This window comes from Microcebus murinus, chromosome 3, assembly GCF_040939455.1.
Source record: "Microcebus murinus isolate Inina chromosome 3, M.murinus_Inina_mat1.0, whole genome shotgun sequence".
Classification (NCBI taxonomy): domain Eukaryota; kingdom Metazoa; phylum Chordata; class Mammalia; order Primates; family Cheirogaleidae; genus Microcebus; species Microcebus murinus.
Window position 1 is genome coordinate 32,203,230 of NC_134106.1, and position 23,193 is coordinate 32,226,422.

The 23,193-nt window shown below is 34.5% G+C and overlaps 1 protein-coding gene across 2 annotated transcripts in view; it reads right to left on the reverse strand.

Moving 5' to 3' along the window:
- The window catches only part of THUMPD2 (THUMP domain 2 tRNA and snRNA guanosine methyltransferase), a 39,435-nt gene that overhangs the window by 10,599 nt on the left and 5,643 nt on the right, over nt 1–23,193 (reverse strand). The window contains exons 3-8 of one of the 2 annotated variants that reach the window (XM_012788532.2): nt 21,224–21,636; nt 20,536–20,613; nt 18,263–18,315; nt 13,963–14,050; nt 7,499–7,570; nt 6,885–6,999 (exon numbers count right to left, since the gene is read on the reverse strand). In XM_012788532.2, the coding sequence (XP_012643986.1) occupies nt 6,885–6,999; nt 7,499–7,570; nt 13,963–14,050; nt 18,263–18,315; nt 20,536–20,613; nt 21,224–21,636 (819 nt within the window). The remainder of the gene's footprint in view (nt 1–6,884; nt 7,000–7,498; nt 7,571–13,962; nt 14,051–18,262; nt 18,316–20,535; nt 20,614–21,223; nt 21,637–23,193) is intronic. The other variant, XM_020288597.2, reaches the window with a different exon arrangement.

A 23,193-nucleotide genomic window follows, 5' to 3' on the forward strand; every position in this document is an offset into this window, starting at 1 on the left:
ACTAAGATAATATTTTTGGGTTACATTTTGCTTCAGTAACTTTGTAGATAGGATTTTAGAACATAGTAAATAACCACTATTCTATTGTCAATTGTTCTATTTTACTTTCTGTTTATTTCCATTGTGGTCAAAATAAAATTTGAGGTTTATTGCATTAGATTATGATCTTCCCTTGCTTGGCTGCTGTTGGATATTTTTTCATTATATGTTACTATTCTTTTTCACATTTCAATAAGTACAAGGTGATATAAATCCTTCAATGAAATTTCCATCTGCCATCTTAATCCAGAAGTCTCTAATAATTAGTCTTAAATATACAAAAAGTAGTTTGGCATTTGAATTGGATCATATAATTTATAGTCCAAACAAACACTTCTGAGAATGAGAATGCTAGAAATAACTAAAATTATATACTTTTAAAATATTTATTATCCCATACATTGGTTTCTTATGGTGGACCTAAAAACATATCTGTGCACACTAAAGCTTTTTAGAAAACCAAACTTTTAAAATAGTATTTTAACACCAAAACAAGTAAAATAATTATTTGTGGTATATATTCATATACTGATCAGTTTCTTAAAAGTATCTAATCCCATGTTATCATTGTTATTTTTCTGAAGAAAACAGTACTATTTTTACACGGACTTTTAATTTTTTCATAAAATTGCCTGCATTCTTTTTAAAGTTTTATTTTCATGCTTAATAAACATCTCTTAACTGTATTTTTATTTGAGAAATACTTTGTCCACAAGTGCTAATATCTATAGAGCTCAGAACAAATTCTGGTAAATGGAGGATACACCCAATTCTATTTCTTTCATATGGAAAGTGTAAATATTTCTGCCTTCCAGACAAGTAGGCTCACAGCACAAGACTCAAAGAAGCTGTTTCTACTATTCTGTTTTACCAAATTTAGATGCTGCAAAATTAAGGCTTTCTCAATTTCATTCTATTCCATTCTTGACTATACATTTATCCAATTAAAATCAAGAAAGTCATCAGAAGATTCTTTCCACAAGGATATCCAAAGTATATTTTTACAGAATTTCAGAATTAAATTTTGTACATTATTGAGCTTTCAATAATTTGTTCATTTTCCTTCGTGTTTTTAGGGAAAGATGTTAATGTCTTCCTGTTACCAGTTTGTCTTTAATGACTATAATTCACCAAAAAATTCAAAGGCTAAAGTTTTTTTGCACACCATTTGTTGAATTCTTTGATTACAGATTTCAAACATATTTTGAATAAAATGCAACCAAAATAAGGCAACTTGTTTTTTCTTTAAAAAAAGTTGATTGCACCATTGTATTAATAGGAAACTTTGGCTGCTTTATAAAGTAGTTCTTTGAAGGCTTAAACTTTTAAACCAAACTAATGATGGGAAAAGAGAGAAAGTGTACTGCCATGCTAGAGTATTTTTTTGCATTTAACCATTTTCATCACAATAGTTTGCTGTTCAGTTACTCTGTGTATATTTAAAAAATAAAAGTGTTGATTATTTTGACAATTTAAGTTTCTATTTCAATTGACAGAACACTGCATTCTGTTTGGAGGTAATTATGAATTATATGGGTACCGCATTAAATTCTAAGTACTTTTCTGTGCTTTTAGCAAGAATATTAACTTCTATTGGGATGTTATAGTCTACCAAATTAATGCATAAGCAGACAGAAATGTAATGCTCAACTGAATTTATAGTAGCATTCACAAAGAAGTTTCATCTTTGACAGAAAAAAACAACAACAATCTCCTAAATTTCTAAGAACTGGGGATAATCCCCCCTAAAAATCTAAACCACTACTGGAATCGACTTAACTGATTTTCTTTCTGAATCATCTGATCATATTGATACAAACTGTCAACATTTAACTATTTACAAAGGTTTTCTGCTACTGTATTAAAAACAACAGCTTACTTATGTAAGCTTCAGCTGTGTGTAATAGTTGGCTTTGTATTCTTAAAATATCTACTATATGTTGAAGTAAATGCTTGATGCTTCTACAGACAGATTTGTTTCATTCTGTCCATGGTATCACCACGGCCCTCACACACAGTAGATAGTAAATATCAACAAATATTTTACTCAAGTTATGTGTTCATCATCAGCTATTCTGGGAAATGGCAACTCAGTACTTTGTTAAAATGCATATTTAGAAATTTATTGGTGCTGAGTTTATTACAAAATAGAAGTGTTGCCAAACAATAAAAATGACCATACAATAAAGTCTTTGTGGTAAGAGCATGCAAATAACTCAATGGTGAGCTTCTTATCTCCTAGTTCCTAAATGTATTTCATGTATACCTAATCATCATTTTCCACATTTCCCTTGATGCCCCAAATGGGCAGCCTGGCACCTTCATGAATTTCGCAGAATATGGCATGGGCTGTAAGACACCTGCCTGGAACACCAGGGGCCAAGCCAGCAAGTGTAGGACAGCTGTGAGAGGAGAACACACTAATGTACTGAACACACTAGTGTATGAAAGAAAACACAACCACCACATTATGGAATTTTTATGGGTGTCTTTAAAACAGCATGTCATACTAGAAAAGTGGAAACACCTGAGAATGAAGCACAGGTGTTGCCAATAATCTTGTTATACACTATCACTTGAGTGACTGTGACAGGCTGTAGAATGTTTAATGGCAGGAGCAAAAACATTCCCTTTATCTAGCTATGATTTTGGCATTTTAAATCATAAATGTGTTTCATTTACTCAAGTCTGTATATGTTACAGCTTCTGTCTTATACTGAGAATGTAAATATATCTGCAGATTTTTAAAAAAGCCTAATCACAATTGCGATTTCCTAAGATAATTTGTAACATAATATTTATTTCATTCCAAATTTTCATGATTAAAATTTAGTAATAAATACATGATTTCTCCATGTTAAATGATCATCTTTTTATATGAGCAAAGGGTTATAAAACAATGTGAATGTTACTAAGAATGTAGAAAAAAATAAAGTCATTCAAGCACACAAAGAGAATGAAGACTGTGATTTTGCAGAAATATAAACATGATGGGACTATTACTAACTTCCTAGAAATACTGTTGCTTATAGATGCCTTTAATTCACGCTATGTGTTAGGCACTGTTCTGTATGTATTTATGTAATAAATCCTCACTATAGCCTTATAAAGTAGGTATTATTATTTTCATAATAGATAAGAAAATACAGAAAGGTCCAGTTTTTTTTTTTTTTTTTTTGAGACAGAGTCTTGCTTTGTTGCCCAGGCTAGAGTGAGTGCTGTGGCATCAGCCTAGCTCACAGCAACCTAAAATTCCTGGGCTCAAGCAATCCTTCTGCCTCAGCCTCCTGAGTAGCTGGGACTACAAGCATGCGCCACCATGCCCGGCTTATTTTTTCTATATATATTAGTTGGCCAATTAACTTCTTTCTATTTTTATAGTAGAGACAGGGTCTTGCTCTTGCTCAGGCTAGTTTCGAACTCCTGACCTTGAGCAATCCGCCTGCCTCGGCCTCCCAGAGTGCTAGGATTACAGGCGTGAGCCACTGCACCCGGCCAAGGCCCAGTTTTTTTCCTGAAGTCCATACAGTCAAGAAACCATGGTGGAGCCAGGATTTATACTCAGTCTGACTCTGAAGTCCATGCATCCTCTTAATTGCCATACTATAAAGGAGTGAGATCCTCAAATCTGTCAACATTAAACAAGGGATTCCAGGGTCCCAACATTCTAAACTGTATTTATAATTAGAGTGCTTAAACGTAAAACTAAATTAATAAAGAAAATAAATGCTTTTATCTAGCTAGACTGTCCACCTCTAAAGAATGTACAACAAGGGCTAATTGTTAAATAGTTAATATTTGCCCTTATGTTAGCAAGATATAGTTCCCTTAGACTGAAATTTAAAATTAAAAGGTTGTGATGATGAAACTGCCTAAAACTTTCCTCTAGAAAGTTATCCTAAAAACAAATAATTTACAAAAGAATAATCTACTAATGACATGAAAAACATTTTATCTCAGTAATAGTTAAAAAAGTAAATTTAAACAAATCTATCAGATTTGTAAGTTTTTAGATATTGCAATAAAAAGGACAACCAGTATTCAAAAGACCCTTAATGTCCATTGCTGGTTTGATGTGAACTGTTACAACTTCTATTATCACTCTGCCTTCTCCTGCTCCTAGGAGTGTGTGCCCTACCACTCGTGCACTGTCCCATCCTTTGCTGGGGGGGGGGGGGGCCCTGAATATATAGCAGACGGCAATTCTCTTCTCTCTTCTGCAGCATGTCAAGTGCCTCCTTTTTATTTGATCATTCCCTTTACCATGCAACCATACTGAACTTAAAATTTCTCATTTCTATTCTCAAAAAATTCCTGCCTGATTTTCAATATCCTTCCTTTCAGTCACTAACCCATTTCTCTGCTTCCCTTACTAGCCAAACTGCTCAAGAGAATGCTCTAAACTAGCCGTCTTTAAGTTATTTCCTCCCATTCTCCCCAGAGCCCACTCCAGGGAAACAGCTTTTTGACTTCTGCAATCACCAGGCCTCAGTTCACTTCACCTGAGGAGCAGTTTACACAGATGATCATTCTCTTTCTTAGATTCTCTTAGTTATTCTCTGGCATCCCTGCCTGTTCCTTTACTAGAGGATCACCTTCCAGAACTCTAAGCATCCAAGTGCTCCAGGTCTCAATCCTCTTCTCACACTCATTCCCTGGGTGATTTCAGGAATTTAAATGTTATCTATACTGGTGATGCCCAACCTCTCATCTAAACTCTAGACTTGTATATTGAGCAACTAACTTGACATCTCCTCTTGGTGTCTAACAATCATGTGAAATTTATTAATAACAGGTCCAAAATTCTTAACTTGTTCCCTTTTCACAGACTTCCCCATCTTAGTTAATCTTAACAAATGACAACTCCATCCTCTAGCTGCTCAAGCCAGAAAGCATCTTCTTTTTCTCTTATACTCTTTATCTAATCTTGTTGGCTCTACCTTCAAAGATCTTCATCCGGTCTTCTCTCAACATCTCCATGAATACAACCATGGGCCCAGCCACCATCATTTCTCACCTAGAGTGTAACTATAGTTGCAATAGTCCACTAACTAGTCTCTTTGTTTCCATCCTTCCCCCACTGTGGTCTAAGAGTGATCCTTTCAAAAACCAGGATTTGTTTGGTTACCTAGTGCCATAGAGAAACTTTAAACTTTGTTGTTTTTTTTTTTTAGAGTGGAGTCTGGGCATGGTGGCTCACACCTGTAATCCTCTGGGAGGCAGAGTCAGGAGGATTGCTTGAGGTCAGCATTCGAGACCAGCCTGAGCAAAGGCACGACCCCATATCTACTAAAAATAGAAAAAAAATCATTTGGGCAACTAAAAATAGAAAAAACCAGCTGGGCATGGTGGCACATGTCTATAGTCCCAGCTACTCAGGAGGCTGAGGCAGGAGGATCGCTTGAGCCCAGGAGTTTGAGCTTGCTGTGAGCTAGGCTGACGCCATGGCACAACATAGCCAGAGTCTGTCTCAAAAAAAAAAAAAAAAAAAAAAAAGAAAGAAAAGAAAAGAAAAAAAAAGAAAGAAAAAGTAGAGCACTTTTGCTTGCTTTTTAAAGTGAAATCTTATGGAAAATTTCCTCCAAGTGAAAACAGATAAAAGTGCAGCAGGGAGTGAAACAGAGGTCCGATGGCCAACTCAGTACTCTCCCTCAGTACTCTTACCTCCAAGTGCTTTGAAAACTTTAAAGGGATTGAAAAGCCACTACTCTGGAACACTTTGTGAAACGATTTCAGTTTTCTTAAAAGTCTCAAAGAAATAGCATTCTTAAAGAAATTAGGGCTCATGAAAGCTTGATTTCAGTCTAATCACCCCTCACTTTGCTCTAGAAACTTGTGTCTTATGCATAGAGTCCTATTAAAGACTGTGGCAGAAAGGCTAAAAATCCAGGCATTGGCAGCAAACAACTATGAGATCTCAAACAACAATTCTTCTTTAGGGCTGCTTTGTTATGGTTTTACATAAAAGTTATCCTAGTATTTTCCTCTGTTGATACTCACCTTTACTACTTTTCCATTATAATACAAAAGTTAATATAAAACTAAAACAACATTTTGTCCCTCCTGATTACAGCTTTGATACTGGGACCTATCTACTATCTCTTCACTGCCAAGAGAATACAGTTTTCTTACTGGGAATTAAATGTGCCAATTTTTTTAAAGGAGAGCGGGGTAATCTGGGAACAAGAATAAAACAAGGAATATGAGGCTTCTTTACAACAGTCTAAATAACATGGATCTTAGGGAAATATTATTTTGATTGGACTCAGACTTGATTCCCAGTCATGTCTGTCTCTGCTAACTCCCCTGCAATTAAATAGGGGGTAATATTTTCCTTCTGCCTCACAGGGAACCAACTGTCTGCTTTATAGCAGACTTTCCTGGTTTTAGCACTGAAAGTACTGGTTTAGCACACCAAGATGGGCTATTGGCCTTACTCTTGTGTATCTCAGGCAGAAAGAAGGTAAGATAATTTAGAACATTTAACATAGTTTATCTGAAATTCAGAGTTGTTTTTTTTTTTTATAATACTGCTATCTTTATTTCTATATTAACTGATCGCTGGTTATGATATGAGAAATGAATCAGATGCAACAAACACATCTTTTTTTGCATGCTTTTGCTTACATGCTCATGAAAACTATATAATTGTTACTTACCAATCACCAACTTTTTGAAAATAAAGAAGTTACAATATTAGAAGTAAACTGAGTATTAGCTTAACAGATACATTACAGGGTAAAACAAATCCTTACTTATGGAAAATGAGTCCCATTTTATATTATGATTTTAAATATATTTACATACATTCATTTTCTCCAATTTTTGCATTTTTAGTATCTTACCTATAACAGAGACTTTAAGTAACTCAATTTTATCCTTAAGGCCTGCAGCTTGCAGATTGTCACATGCACCTAATAACTGTGAGTCACTGACATCAGCACCCACATAATATACATCCTATGGGGAAAGAAATTCATATTTTAAGTATAAATAAAACTACTACATACTTTTTAATGTTGTTAATGAAATCCATTTGCATTTTCTCAAATGATGAAAATGAAATTAATAGACTTTAAAATTCAGGTTAAAACAAATTTAGAGTATTCTTTTAAAATGATATTTAATAGCAAAAAATGGAAAGTTTTTGTTAAAATTTAAAAATCTGTTAATATTTTACAATTACAGATGCCTAAAGAATTTGGAGATTAGTATATAATCTGGGCCATGGCTAATTATTGGAATTCTGTCCTATTTTCCTGAAGTTATCACAGTATTTAAAAAAAAAATAACACCAATTTAATCCCTCATAATCTATTTTGACTATGGTGAATAACTCATAATTATTAATTAAAAATAATAATCCCCACATAAACAATCTACTTGTAAATAACTGGTGACTATATGTATACTGATTAAAGTAAATATATTGCTTGGTTTAGCAAACTTGAGAACTTACTGGCCATTCCTTAGCAGCTTCCAAAAGTATTGTTCCAAGTCCACACATTGGATCTAAAACAAATGCACCATCCTATAGACAGAAATATTAATTTGGTATTAATATTAATAAATTATAATTATAAATCAATAAATATTAATTTTACTATAGTAGCTGTCATAAAAGAAACCTAAAGCTTGAGGAATCAATATTTCGAGAGTAAAGATTCCTTTTTACACTTTATTAGGAATCTCAGGTAGTTTAAGCTTTAAGGCAAGAGCATGCTCAGCATGTTTAAAGATTAGGAAGGAGGCCACTGTGGTCAAAGCACAGTGAGCTTAGGTGGTGACAGCACCAGAGATGTAGCCAGGGGATTTCATCAAGATGGGCTGGATTGTGCTGCATCTTGTAATGACCTCCAGACCTTAGAGGTTTAAAACAACATGCAGCTAATGCTACATGCCACCTAGAGGGCACTTGGAGCCTCTGCTCCTTGCTCTGGAACCCAAACTGATGAAGCAATCACCATCTGGGGTGCTGCCCTCACCACGGCAGAGGGAAAGAAAGCATGACAAATTGTGCACTGGCTCAAAAAAGGGCCACCTGGAAGTTACACACATCACTTCCAACAGCATGTAACTGGCTAAAGCATGCTTGTCACTCATGTCACATGCATGAGTCTCAAGGGGCAAGGAAAGTATAACCCTGTACCTGTACCTGGGAGGAGAATAGGAAATCTGGAAGAAAAACTACTTAGTCCCACTCTGGGAATCACATCATGTCAGATCTTGCAGGTACTGTGAGGATCCTGGTTCTGTTCTGACTGATGGGAAACTACTGGAGGGTTTGAGTAGAGGAGTCATGAGTCATGTGACATTACACGTCAAAGGGATCATTCTGGCTGCTCTGTGGAGAGCAGAACACAGAAGGGAGTGTTAGGGAGGCAAGAGCTGATGGTGGCTTGAATTAAGACTGATATTGGTGCACTGTGGTGAGAAATAGTTGGATTCTGGATATATTTTAAAAAGTGGAGTCAAAAGAATGGATTAGATATGGAATGTTAAAGACAACAGTCTGGAATGACTAAAGTTTTTGATCTGAGAAACTGGAAGACCGGAGTTGCCTGTTTCTGAGATGGGAAGGGTTTGGGAGAAGCAGCTTTAAGGGAAACAAGAGTACAGGTCTGGACATGTTAATCTCAAAATACCTTTTAGAGCTCCAAGTACAGATGCCAAGTGAGTCACTGGACATATGAGTCTAGAAGTCAAGGGACAGGTCCAGGATACAGATATAAATTAGGGAACAGCGAGCATCAGCCAGTTTATGAATGGTATTTAAAGCATCAGAAGTTGAAGTGATCATCTAGGAAACGACATGAGTTAAAAAAGAGAAGACTACGGATTGGGCCCTGGTGACCCCCTACACATAGACGTTTGGAAGATGAAGATCCAGTCGTGCATGCTGAGAAGCAGCACACACTAACACAGAAGCAGGACCTAGAGTGGTGAGGAAGCTCTACAAGGAGAGTGACCAGAGTGTCAAAGTGCTAAGAGGGTAAAATGAGCAGTTCCGGTGGAGTATTGGTGATGAAGCCCCGTGAAAGTAGGTACAAGAGAGAATAGGAAGAAAGGAGGTAGAGACAGCAAATACAGACAATTATTTTTAAGGGTATTTCTGTGAAGTAAAACAGAGAAGGGGGTGGTGCTGAAGGAATGTGTGGGTTCAGGAGAAGGTTTTTATTTAAGTTGAAAGATATTTCATCAGGTTTGCAAGCTGACGGGAGTGACCCAGTAGAGAGAAAAGTCCCTAAGTATGCAAGAAAAATGGAATCTGGTAGACAACTATTGGGGTGGAATGAGGGAAATTCACTTATTGTAATGATAAGGCAGAACATGTGGACACAGATTCTTATATATTCACAGATTTGGTGAGCAGAACATGCCAAAGCTCTCTTCTGATTCTAATATTTAAGTCAAGTAAGAAACAAGAGAGTTAAAAGTATGGGCAAGAAAATGACTATAATGCTAGAATATAATAAAATGCTAGAACAATATAAAATCCAAGGCTTTGAGGAGGGATGAGGATAGGTGCTGGGTAAAGGACAGTGGTTGGGTCAATAACTGGAGGTCCTTGTGGGGTTGAAGGTTTTATGACAGGGGACTAGAGGAAGCCAGCAGGAAATAGAAAGAGGTTAAGAACAGGATCCCCAAAACTGAGTTTTTTGGAATGAACACCTTTCTGGGTATGACAAGGCATAGGATGTGACTAAGGCAGATCATTAGAGGTAGGGAAGCCAAGAAACTAACGGCAGGTTATTGGGTGGTTATGGAGATCATAAGGAATTAAGACAGGAATAATGGCCCACACCCTTACAGGAATGATGGAGAGAGATCTGTATATAACTAGGACAATCTGATGGAATGTGCTTTAAAGGCACTGAGAAGTTCTGGACAGAAGGAAAGAAACAATCATCTATTATACCACAGGCAATGGGGACAAGCAGGACACCTACCCCACCTTCAGGCCCAGTGTACTCGGGCTGTGGGAGAAAAGACATCTACCACTTGATATTCTACAGAGGAGGTGGAGTCCGCAGTGGACAGCCAGGTTTCAGTCAGAGCCATAGGGTACCTAAGGGAAAGAAACAAACGTTCTTCAGAAGAGAGAACTTTTCCCCTGGCACTAAATTCCGAAGAAAATACCTTATGGATCCTCTCATGAAGTGGCAGTGAGTAACAAAAGGAATAATAATTTAAATGGTAATTTTGTTTACAATTAATAATGGTATGGGAACTAATTTTTATTAAGATGTACCAAACACTGTGCTCCTTCCCTACCCCCACCTCATGGTCTGTGTTCAATGACATATTCTTACCTGAGCTATCTTTAAATGTCTTTATTTTACCTTAGGACCTTTTCTAGCCATGAAATTTGTAGATATAGGCTGAAGCAGAAAAGTATTTCTTTATTCTTATAAAAATAACTAAGATTTATTGAACCTGTTTTTCCTTACTTGTTATGATTGTAGGAAGGAGAACAATTTATAGTAAATGTGAAAAATATCTAACATCTCCATTTTCAAATTCCAATTTTAGAGGCATTGGCCTACCCAAAGTTGAGCTGTCTGTGCAAGCTCTGGAAACTGAGCTCCGAAGAAGGCACTGGATCAGGATGGATACTGGGATGGCTTCCACTGTGGGTCATCGCTACCTTCCCTCCAAAGGAACTCGGCCGCACTGCTGCTATGTGCTTTAATAGACCTCCTTTGCCAGTGGTCACGTTTAGAGGCATTTCTTACTCTTGGTATTAGCAGGGCAAATATACAGTAAGGAAAAATTTTTATAGAGTATTACTTTTGGATATTTTTATGTTTATATCAAGACAAAGGTAAGATTTCAAATTTGTAGATGGTTATGTCAATTTATATTTAAATATAAACTGTGGCGAAACCACTGGCAGTTTGGAAAAAAATTAACTAACCGTACCTCTCTCCTTATACTAAAAGAAATTTGGACTGAAAATTTAAATCAAACAAAAAAGCAAATCATGGGTTATGGTTATATGGTAATCTAAAAGTTGCTCTCTCCTCTATTCCCAACACAAAGCTATTTCCTTTCACTGAGCCAGATCTAGAGGCAACTGGTGCTAAGAGAAACCCTGGGCTATGCTGGGGTCCCAGAAAAAGGAACTAGTATGGGGCTCCTTGCCGTGGGTGGGGCGAGTGATTAGAGAACAGCACTGGAGCCCAGGAGGGAGAATCAGTGGAACCAGAGGAGAGCTTGGTCTTCAGAAATCTATGGACGCCAAGGGAGACTAGCGAATTTAGAAGTTTCCACCAGGTATCTCCACAGGGCTGACAGATTCTCCATACACTGCTGAGCCCAGGGGTGCTAGAGATCCACTTGCCTTTTACCACTTATAGGATTCTGTCCACTTAAAATACGTTAACAACCACATTTTAGCTCTAGTGAGCCAACAAAGAAAAAATAATGGCACATTTAAGGGAAGAGGGGTTCCTCAGTAGCTAGAGAGTAAACAGGCAGAATAATCAGAACATACACCTAGTGAACTACTAACTACTGAAATAGAACTAACTATTGAAGGCGACAGTTAACTGAATAAAAAGTAGAAGATTTAGAAAAACTCAAATCTAACACATACACTTCCCAGAAGCTAAAAAATATCTATGTTTTTTAAACTAGAAATATAAATAAATGAATTAAAATAGACCATATATCTGACTCCTTTTAAAACTTGGAATATAAAGTAAACAGAAGCCAAAATATAAAGGGATGGAAACCATGTGAGAAAGAAGAAGAGATATGAAGGATAGAGCCAGAAAGCTTAACATGTTTATAACATGAATTTCAGAAGCAGAAAAAAAGAAAACATTTTAAAGTCAAATTTGCTAAAAAGTTGAGATAATAATAATTACATAAATAATGGAAGAAAGAGTACCTGGGCTGGAGATATACTAATTTTTATAATTATTATACATTCCAAATAATTATTATAATTTTAATTGTTATTAACATAATTGCAGCTAACACTTAGACACTTTCTATATGCAAAGCACTGTCACAATCACTTTATTAATGCTATTTCATTGAATCCCATCATGATCCTATGAGATATTATTTTCATTTTACAAATGAGGAACAGAAAGGCACAGAGATGCTAAGTATTTTGCTCAAAGCTTCCCAATCAGTAAGTGGTGGAGCCAGAATTAGAACCCATGCAGTCATACTCACAGAGCTCTGGGCTGAATAGAAGAGACACATACATAAGCATATTGTGCTAATATTCCTGAACTCTAAGATTAAAGAGAAAAATCTTACAAGCTTCAAAGCAGAAAGAATAAAGTAGCTATAAAGAAAAAGAAGAATTCCACCGTCATGGCCTGCTCATTTTTAACACTGGAAGCTCACAAATAATGGGAGAAAAAAACTGCCAACTCAGGAATCATACACCCAGCTAAGATGGGTATACCCAGGATGAAAAGAAATGTGAAGATGTAAGGGAATTCAGATAATATATTGTTTAAATATTAATTTGAGGAAAATACCTAAGCAAAGGCTTTAACCAAGCAACAAGTAAACCAGAACAGAGGACTCAAATGGAGAAAGACGAAGAGAAGAACAAAAAAGGGTAAGGAGCCACACACCCTGCAATGCATCTTTGTGTGTGTATAAAAAAATGCACGTGTTATACACAATACTACCTTAATGATTAAGGATAAGCTGTGTAATGTGAGTGCTAATTAAGAATTTTTAAAACAGAAGGGGCACACTTTAAAGGAACACATAATAAATAATTAGTAATTAATTATTATAAATAATAATAAATAATTTAGTTCAATATACTAGTTGGGGGTTGATAGAGGAAGGGGTAAAAATATTTCAAAGGTCTCATTGTAGAGAGGAGTAAAAGTGAGATGAGAAAAAAATATAGGTCTCATAGTATGAGGGAAGAGGGAGGAGGTTGGGGGACATCAGAGTGCCTGGTGCTAAGAACAGCATGTCTCGGCAGAGGAAATAGTTGATATTCTGTTTTAAAGTTAGAGCAGAGTCTATTTTTAAGTTAGAGCAGAGTATTCAATTAAGACACCTAGGAAAAAGAACTTACTGGAAGAGAACAATAAAGTAGAATCTCCAACAATGGAATGATTAACAAGTAACTTGATCAAACTAGCAAAAACAAGAGAGGCAAACTGTGTAAGAAATTATGGATAGAGTAAAAACAGGAGGAATACAATCAAGTGTATCTGTCATAACACTTCCTGAATTCTCTCACTGAAAGGCAGATCATCAGAGTGGGGATAAGAATAGCTGTGTGTTTTTAAGAAAATACTTAAAACTGAAACAAAAGCAGTGGCAATGAAACATTTGGTTAATGCAAACAAAATGGAGTGAAAATATTAGTAAGATGGTGCAATTTAAGTTTAGACTTGTTAATCAAGATAAAAAGGACTTCATGAAACACCATGTAGTTAACAGTCATAAATGTGTATATACTAAACTCTATACAGCAGCTGAATAATTCAACAACCAATAAAAATGAAAAACTTTTAAAAAATAAGATTTCAAAATACCTTTAAGAATGGAGTGGATAGTAACATAGTAAGTAAAAATAATAGAGAACATGTCTTTACTAGAAAATAAAATTTTATGTTCATAGAACATTACAAAAATGGATCAAGATCTTGGTTACAGAGAAAAACTTTAATTTTAAGAAGCAGAGGTTTCAAGGCCACATTTTCTAATTGTGACACAACAAATCAGAAATAATAAAATGTAGCTAACTTTTGACCTCAGTTTTTTCATAGCCAAATACTCTGAGAAGTTCAACATATAAAAACATCACTGTAGCAGTTAATGCCAACAAAACAAAAAGAAAGCAAGTAAACAAAATGTCCATCAATAAGAGAGTGTATAAGTTAACTATAGAAAGACTTGCTATTAACAAGAATGAAACATTTTTCTTACCTTAATTTCAGCGAGAGATGCCATTGCCCATGCTATGGTAGATCGCAGCCCAGCTGTCTTGATGTAAGCTCTGCTGGCTAAAGGAACCCTACAAAGAAAAGGGAACCTGATTACATACCAAACATTACTATATGTTAAAGAACAGTATATAAATGATCAACCTGTCCAGATCTGACAATCATTTTAACATATTCATCCAACATACACAAAAGTATTCCCTAAGTTAGAGGCTATTTTTTAACCTTATTACAAAAATACTTTATCTAATGGGCACTTTTTCTAACAAGCCAGTGTGGTATTTTAGAAAAGTAAATTTTTTAGACAAATGAAATTTAATGTGTTTAATATATAAAATTTAATCACACATGAAGAAAATCTTTTGTACTTTCCTGTCTTCCTATATGGAATAGACCTTTTCTTGCTATCTGGAGTCATGAAGAGGAGTATACTGTTCTGTGATACATACGTTGTATGGGAAGCAGGGCTGAATGGATGCTAACCCTTAAAATCTGTTTTCTATTAAAAGTCCCTTTTGTAAGTTTGCTTTCTGCTTATTTGCATCTTGCTTAAAAGATGAAATGAAGCATGACATTGCATTGTCTAAAATAATTTACTGAATAAAGGGCTGAAGCAGACACCTCCCAAATGAGTTCACTAGTCTCCATCATGTGCAATTTCATATTTAATTCTCCACCTCAACACTGCTACTATGAGTGTTTCCAGATTTGACAGAAACTTTTAAAATATCATGTATTATTTCTACCTTTCTCATGCAACAAACAAACAGCATCTCCTTGGAAATTTCAATGTGCTTTTTTAGTTCACTTCTACAATTTGTTGGTAAGATATGAAAATATGATTTCAAGAATTTGTGCTGGTTTGTTTTAGGGTAGGTTTGTTCTAAAACCACTAAGAGGGCTCTTCTATGAATGTTATACAAAGCCACAATGTTCTTCAAACCCTTTTTAAAGACTTCCAACAGAACATTTGTTTTTTTCATCCTTTAGCTTCTCATCTTTCTTTGACTTTAAGTTATCCCATTTTTATATTTATTGCAAGCCTCTTAAATCTTAAAATTAGATTATACATCCCTTTCAATTAAAACAGTATAGTTGTATACATACTGTTATAATGAGGAAGTTTTGCATGGTAAGCACATGGGAGTTTGGTGTTTTAATAAAGTTTTTCTCCAGGAAATAACAATTTGCATTGTAAATAGTACTGTATCCATACATTTAGAATCAGGGATATAAACTGGCAGGTATCAACAGAAAGACTAAAATATTTTGGTCAATGAATTTTACTTCTATGGTGTAAACTTGGCAATTATCTTGCTACAAAACACATTAGTTTGTACTCTAGATACCAAAAAAATTGGATGCAATACAGAAAACTATCTTTGTCCACATATATTACAAAGTGTTCCTCTATGCCACAGGGATTTATGTAGAGCCTTTGAAAGTTTTCAAAATTACATATATATTTTTACTAATGGAAATTTTATTTCTATTTCTAGTAATATGTGACAACTCATGACCTTTCTGATTGTTCAGCCTAATTTTTTACCATTCTCCCTATGCATTCTCTGTCCCATCTGAAACTACTTGCTGTCGCCCACATAAGTCAAACTTCCTCACACCCCAGCGCCTTTGCACAAGCCATTCCCTGCCTGCAACATCCTCTCCTTCTCTTGTCCACTTAGCAAACCCTTATTACTATTACTGTCAAGTATCCTCTTAAATATCAGTCCTTTAAATTATTTTGCTCAATTGTTCTCCAAAAAAGTTAACTCTAGTTAACTCTTAACTCTAGTCAAGCATTTATCATGTCTGTTCTACCACTAGGCTGAACTCCATGAACTTAAGACCCATCTTACTCATCTCTGAACATTGGGTGTCTAGCACAATGCTTAGCATGCAGTACATATACAATAGACGCTTCAACTGAAATTAACTGAATTTCTTAGTTGCTTAACTGTGTCAAAAATAAAACAGCTGAAATTTATTCAACACTTACTGTATCCTAGAAACAGTACCAAGTATTTTCACATGAGCTATCTAATTTAATCTCAACCATAAAGCTATAAAGTAGGTACTATTATTTTCCTGATATATAGCAGAGAAATATGATAATTTGCTCTTATCTCCTATGCTATACTGTACCAGGTGATGCGTGCAGTGTGGCATAGCTATATTCAGTTAATGCCCTATAGGACTATGGATATCCAGATGGTTCTTTTCTTTAAAGAAAGCAGAGCTCTAATATTAACACTGTCTTTAAAAACTACTAAGATACAAATTTTTATGTGACCCTCAAACTTCATGGCTGCTCTAAACTTCATTTCATCATTTCTGACTTTCTTCTGTTGGCAGGGTCACCAGGTTGCAGTTTCTGATATCCACTGCCACTTCTCTTGTCCAATGCCATCTGCTGTTCAAGTCTTCATGATTCCCTTTTCCTCAAACCCCAGCAAATTATTCTTTTTCACTGACACACATCGAGACTGCTTCGTTCCAACACTGAGGTAGTCAAATTGACTTATCACAGAGCATCTATTGTAACCTTATTTTCAAATACTGTACATTCAAGATCTGAGTCTTAGTTTTCAAGTTTGTATTTGTAAACTTTTAGGTACATTACCAATTACTATTTGAGATGCCATTAGCATGACTTGAGTGTTTTTAGCAAGCATTCAACTGATTTTAAATAATAAAGTTTAACACCTTTAAAAAAACATTAATGTAAGCTGTATATATTTATTAAATAAAAACACAAAATCTAGCATTTTTATATATAATTAAAAATTTAAAAATCAGTTCTTTTCTTGGTGCTAAGAATCTAAATACATCAGCGCTATACTCAGCACTGCTAGGGATGAGATGTTCCACATAAGTCAATTTTCTACACACCTAGGCTCACCTTTTTGAGGGTTAAAGTATTAAAAACATTTAAGTACTTTATAAATTTTTTAAAAAATATATTTCATATTTTGCTTGTTTTGTTAGTCTTTCCTACCCTTGTCTTGGTGACCATCAATAATTATACTTACTGTAATTATTGAAATATAGCCATCTTTCAGTTTCCCACCCTTTCTGTTAGCTATTATGGAATTTTAAAAAGCCAGATAGGCAAATGGTTCAAATTTAAGTCAATCAGTTTTACAAACACTTTTAAAGGAATTAGGCACTGGAGTAGGGCAGCATAGAAACCTTTTAGGTGCAAGGGAGCAGGTTAGGTTTGGTCTGGAAGAACTTGTAAGGTATGAGTGTCATTCAGATGTGATGACCTCACAATGTTACGGCAACAAGAAATTTTATTTAGCTCGTGATATATGTAATATCTAGATGCTAGTGGAGCCTACCATATGACTACCATACAACAATAACTCAATTGTTCAACATTTCTTAGACATCTACAATGCTTTTAGCATTGTGCTAATCAACTATTATAGCTCACCATTAGATAAAACCTATTATACTCGGAAGCATTTTTTTAAACATCCTGATTTAGGCTTACATACGCACAAATGTGAGCTTATGCAAATGCAGTATTCCCATAGGACTTTTATGATCTTAAAACATTCCATGACTAGAATCGTCTAGAAAAAGGGTATCTAAATAATTTTATATTATGTAAGCAGGGTTATGTATAGAAAATGTTTTGAAGATGCCAATAATATATGCATGCTCCCGAGAAACTGGAAATCACTATTTTCATCCAACCAGCTTTCCCCCCAAAGCATCTAGAAAAAATACTTGTTGCACAATAAGAGTGCAACAAATATTTCTGAATAAAGAAACAAATTATTTGCATTTATTATTTAGTACTCTGCATGACTAGGGAGATGTCCGAATATTTTAAAAACTAGTAATAACTCCCCCACAATAAAAGAATAATAGCAATGAAATTTGGAGAATGTTCAAGGTGAATTTAAAGAATTATGCCCTATTTTCTATATTAATTAAAACTGCAAGATGCCAATGGACTAAAAATCCTAGCTTTAACATGGACCTGTGAAAATCATTTAATAGAAATAAGTAGATATAATTTTCAGTATTAATCACATAATCAATGGATTACTGTGATCAAATATTTCACAACTCTAACTGGTTAGTTCAAGTAATATCTACTAAGCCTCATGAAAATACTTTACTGGCTTAAGCAAAGAACTCGCTCAAATGCTTTGCTGTGAACCTCCTCTGCTGTATCAATGTTTCATACTATAAATAAAAAGCATAAAGTTCTTAATTTTACAAACTCTCCTGAGGGACAAACCTGAAGCTGAGAATGCAATATCTACCTGAATACAGGAATCCCCACCACAGAGTAAATGTCATTTAGATGTACAAAGATCTGAAAGAACAAACACAGAAGTTAGAACGGAACAAGAAACTGCATTACTAAAGTATTGACAATTTAAAAATTTCCATTTTGAACTTTTCTGACCTATATTTTAGTAAGAAATTCCAAGGCTTTATTTATCATATCTGGAAAAATGTTCCATAATCTTTTTTTTGTAAGCAGAGGTGAGCTAAATTTTAATGACATTTCATAGAACAATTCTGAGGTAAATTTGGTACTGAAGTTATATGGAGAATCATGTTACAAAGAACTCAAGATCAACTTTCTTCCCAGAGATTCTTTAAATTATCATAACTGGATCAGACTTTTCAGCATTTTGAGTTAGAGAAGAATTCCTAAATCTACCCTAATTCTAACCTCAAACAAGACTCAAGGCCACAGAGGGCTATCATAGGCTACTTTGAGGGAAACAGAAAACCTTTAGGCCAAATATGTGGTACCAAGAGTAGCCTTTTCTCTCTCTACCGGGTGTAGGTGAGTTTTTGCCCCTCATTATTTCCTTTCTTCTGTTAGGTGATGAAGAGGATTTAAAATTAGTAGCTCACAAAATTTTAAAAGTTAGAATCTTTTCCACTTTGTAGTCTAATAATGTCTATAAAACATTCAAACTATTGTTTTAAATCTCAAGACCATTTAATCCCTAGTATTTTCACCCCCAAATTATTTTAATATAATTATTCCCATATTAATAAATTTTATTCAAGAAAAGAATTATCTGAAGTGACTCCATTTGGACAATTTGATTCCACAATCAAAAATGATACATCATGGGTGGGGCATGGTGGCTCACGCCTGTAACCCTAGCACTCTGGGAGGCCGAAGCAGGCAGATGGTTTGAGCTCAGGAGTTTGAGACCAGCTAGACCCCATCTCTACTAAAAAATAGAAAAACTAGCTGGGCATGGTGGCACATGCCTGTAGTCCCAACTACTTGGGAGGCTGGGGCAGAAGGACTGCTTGAGCCCAGGAGTTTGAGGTGGCTGTGAGCTCTGTCTGTTTGACAGAGTTAACTCTGTCAAACAGAGTTAGACTCTGTCTCAAAAAAAAAAAAAAAAAAATCATACATCATAGCTAAACTCTCCAATTTTATATATTGTATATTTTAGCAAATTTATTAAAATTCTATTTATAATTTATAGTAAGATATACTTACAATCAAATGTTATTAAAAACAGCTTCTCACTATAAATTTTTTTCCTATCAATCTGCACAACAAAATTGGTTAAGATTTGATTCTTCTGTCAATTTTTAGTCACAAATTTTACCATATGTGATTTTAGTGTTGTTAATTTTGTTTTGTGTTGATTTCTACCAATAATAGCTATTATTAATTGCATTAAATGGCTGATAGGAATTGAATTTGCTATATTTATTTGGGAGCTAATCTATGAGAAAACTAATTCTGAGACGGATGGACTAGGGGAAAATGGGAGAAAGATATTCTCATATCAAAACATTCTGAGGGTCAAGATATTTAGCAGGATAAGCACTAAAAGATATATACCAGGTAATACTTTTTAAAAGTGAAAATCAGATAAAAGGAAATTTAAAAACTAAGCAAGAAAAAATGCTCTGATTTGGCTAGCTACTACTCCATTTAAAGCTACATAACAAGTAACAAATTTATGAATTAATAAATCATGAAAAGGACTATCTGTCAATTTTGTGATATGGTTTTCAAAATGTAGTGAAGAATAGCTTTTTGTTTCGCCTTGTGAATGTGTTTGTTCCATCTGAAAATAGTGTAATCTTATTAATTTTGAAAATAAAGGAAAAAAGCCTATAACCCCATAACCTTAACATAGCCACTATTAATATACTATTGGATTTTGTGCAGGCCTTATTTTGTTGTTGTTCCTTTTTTTTTTTAACATCAGTTAGATGTTAAAAGAGATTTATTAAAGAGATATGATTTATAGAGATTGTAGAGAGCATCTCTGCAATCTCATAATAAACGTTTTTTTCTTCAACTGTGACCAAACAACTCCATTCCAAAAAGTCTTTTTTTTTTTGGAGTTTGGATAAGATGTTTTCAGTGAAAACTACTAGCAAAATTATTGCACCATTCTACTGCTGAAGAAAATAAACTGCTGGATCCATGTAGACAGGCTTTGCAAAACTAATGTAAAATTGAAAAGTACAATAAGTGTAGATGACATTGCCTTTAAATAATTAGGTTATAAGTATATAAAAGAACACAAATATTCATTACCTCTAAATGTGGATTCCTCAAATCTGCTTTCCATCCAAACTGTTTCATAACAGCAATTCCAATTACTTTTCCTACCTCCTGGAAAAGTAGTAAGTTAAAAGATAAGAACACTAAAAATAAAAAATGTTAAGTTTTAAGTAAGCAAAAACAGAGTAGCCTACAGGAAAATCAAGTCGGGCTATCTGATGGTAATTTAGGGTTCTGACATTAAAACATTACACAAAAGCATTTTCTATCAAGGCAATAAGACTGCATTTACCTGCCCCACCCCTAACTGTTTGTGGTGTTCACTCCTCCCTAGATCGTTGAGACCTCACATGTATTTGTAGTCTAGGTTCCAGTGACATATACATAGTCATATGTATATGACTATGTGACATATACAGGGCCTGCTGCAGAGTAGCCACTTAAGCACAGAACTGAAGAGAAACTGCAAAAATTTAGGCTTATGAAATCAGGATTTCCAAATAAAAAAAAGTTAATACATGCAATAGCATACCATTCCTCTGAAGCATCTGAGGTAAAATTAAAAAGGAAAATGCATTTTTAAAGTAGTAATTATATGAGATTAGGCCTAATTCTTTATCTGTGCTAAGTTATCTGTTCTGTTACAGGTTTGCATCTCATTTAAATCCAAGGAGTAATTTTTTTAAAAAAAAACAGTACCCACTTTGAGAGGTAAGCATACCTGTGCAGTAAACGCCTTTCCAACAGTTCCACTGCAGCGACAAGAGACTCTGAAAGTCAAGTTGCTCTGGTTATGAATAATAGTTGCTTTCTCTGTGTCATTCTGAAATGCCTCTTCTTGAAATTTTTCTCTTTTGGTGACAAAAGCTCTTTGCTCCAGAGTTTCTTCTTCTGTTTGTTTTTCCAGTTGGCATTCCCTATTCTCTTCTATCTTTTGCAGCTGTTCTATTTTTAATTTCTTAGCAGTGATGATTTCATTTTCTCCCACTTTTCTTTTTAGTGGGTTAGCATCTTTTTGAGAAAGTTTTTCCTTTTTTGCATCGAGTTCAAGAAGCTTTCTCCAAACTGAAATGGCATTCAACCAACTTCCTGGATCATTATTTATGAGTCTTTGCATTTCATTAAATATTTTTCCTAAATAAGTAAAATCTCAGTTTATCCTATGTTGAAGCTTTAAAGACCATCCATTGCATTCATCACTCCCAAATTCCATTACCTTTATTTCTTTTAAATCACTTTTATTAAGTTGCTTTATTAATAACTTCACTTTCATTTGGAATTTTCCATTTATCATAAGAATATCGCACAGAAAAAAAGTTCATTCTATTGCATGTACGGTATCAAAATTGTGTTAAAATTTTTTACAGAATTGCCATATAATACTTAAACAAGGATATCTGTCCTATGATAATATATGAATCTCTTCAATATAGGCATAAACCTAAAGTGTATATCAATCTTCAAAATAATGGTGATCTTACCTAAAAAATTAACTTTAAATAAAAAAGAATAGGAGCCATGTGTGATGGCTCATGCCTATAATCTCAGCATTTTGGGAAGCCGAGGTGGGAAGATATTTGAGGCCAGAAGTTTGAGACCAACCTGAGCAACATAGAAAGATCCTGTCTCTAAAAAAATAAAAATAAAAAATTAGCCAGATGTGGTGATGTGTGCCTGTGGTTCCAGTTACTCAGAAGGCTAAGGCAGGAGGATCACCTGAGCCAGGAGTTTCAGGCTGCAGTGAGCTATGATGATGCCATAGTATTACAGCCTGAGTGACAGAGCTAGATTATGTCTCAAAAAAAAAAAAAAAAAAAAAGAATTGTAAAACTCAGATACACAACCCATTCATAATTTAGGGACTGCCAGCATGCTTAGCAAAATTTAATATTTTCTTTTTTTTTTTTTTTTTTTTTTTTTTTTTTTTTTTTTTTAAGGTGTATACAAAACAGTTTAATTAATATTTTCTTGATTAACAAGGGTCATCAAGATGACCCCAAAATTATTATTCTAGTTTCCTAAAGATGTATGTAGAATACTGGAAGGAATTATATTGACCCCAGAGTATAATAGCTTGGGCTTTGCTTCAAAATAATTTTTTCTGCTTGGTCTTGATTTCATGCCACTTGCATCTTTATTGAAATAGGTTAATATGGACTATAATAATTACATGATCTCTTGTGCACAATCAGCAATCAAACCAAAGTTTAAGGCTGCTTTTATCAAGACCTTTAATTCATTTCAGCAGCATATTTATAAAATTAGAGAATGGATAAGAAATCTCTTATGCCCGTTTTAGCTCTAATGCTTGATAAATGGGTGTAAGTTTATTGAAAACACTTAAAGGCCCAGAAATAGAAAATTTTACTATGTACTATTTTTCTAATTCTATCACTCAGTTAAAATTTACAAGGTAACAGTTTGCACCAATTTACTATTAAAATAATGTATTTTGGGTTATTACATGTTTCTAAATTGAAATAAATGCAATTGATAGTGTATATCCCTATAGAAGGTGGCTGATCATATTCTCAAAGAAATGTGATTTAAGACACTAAAATCTCTTAAGAAAGGCAGCAGGCTGGAAAGAGAAGAGATGGATTTTACTTCAATCAGGTGATGATATTCAGGAAATACAGAAAAATACATAATTAATGATCCCACACATATGACTGAATCTTAAAAATGTGA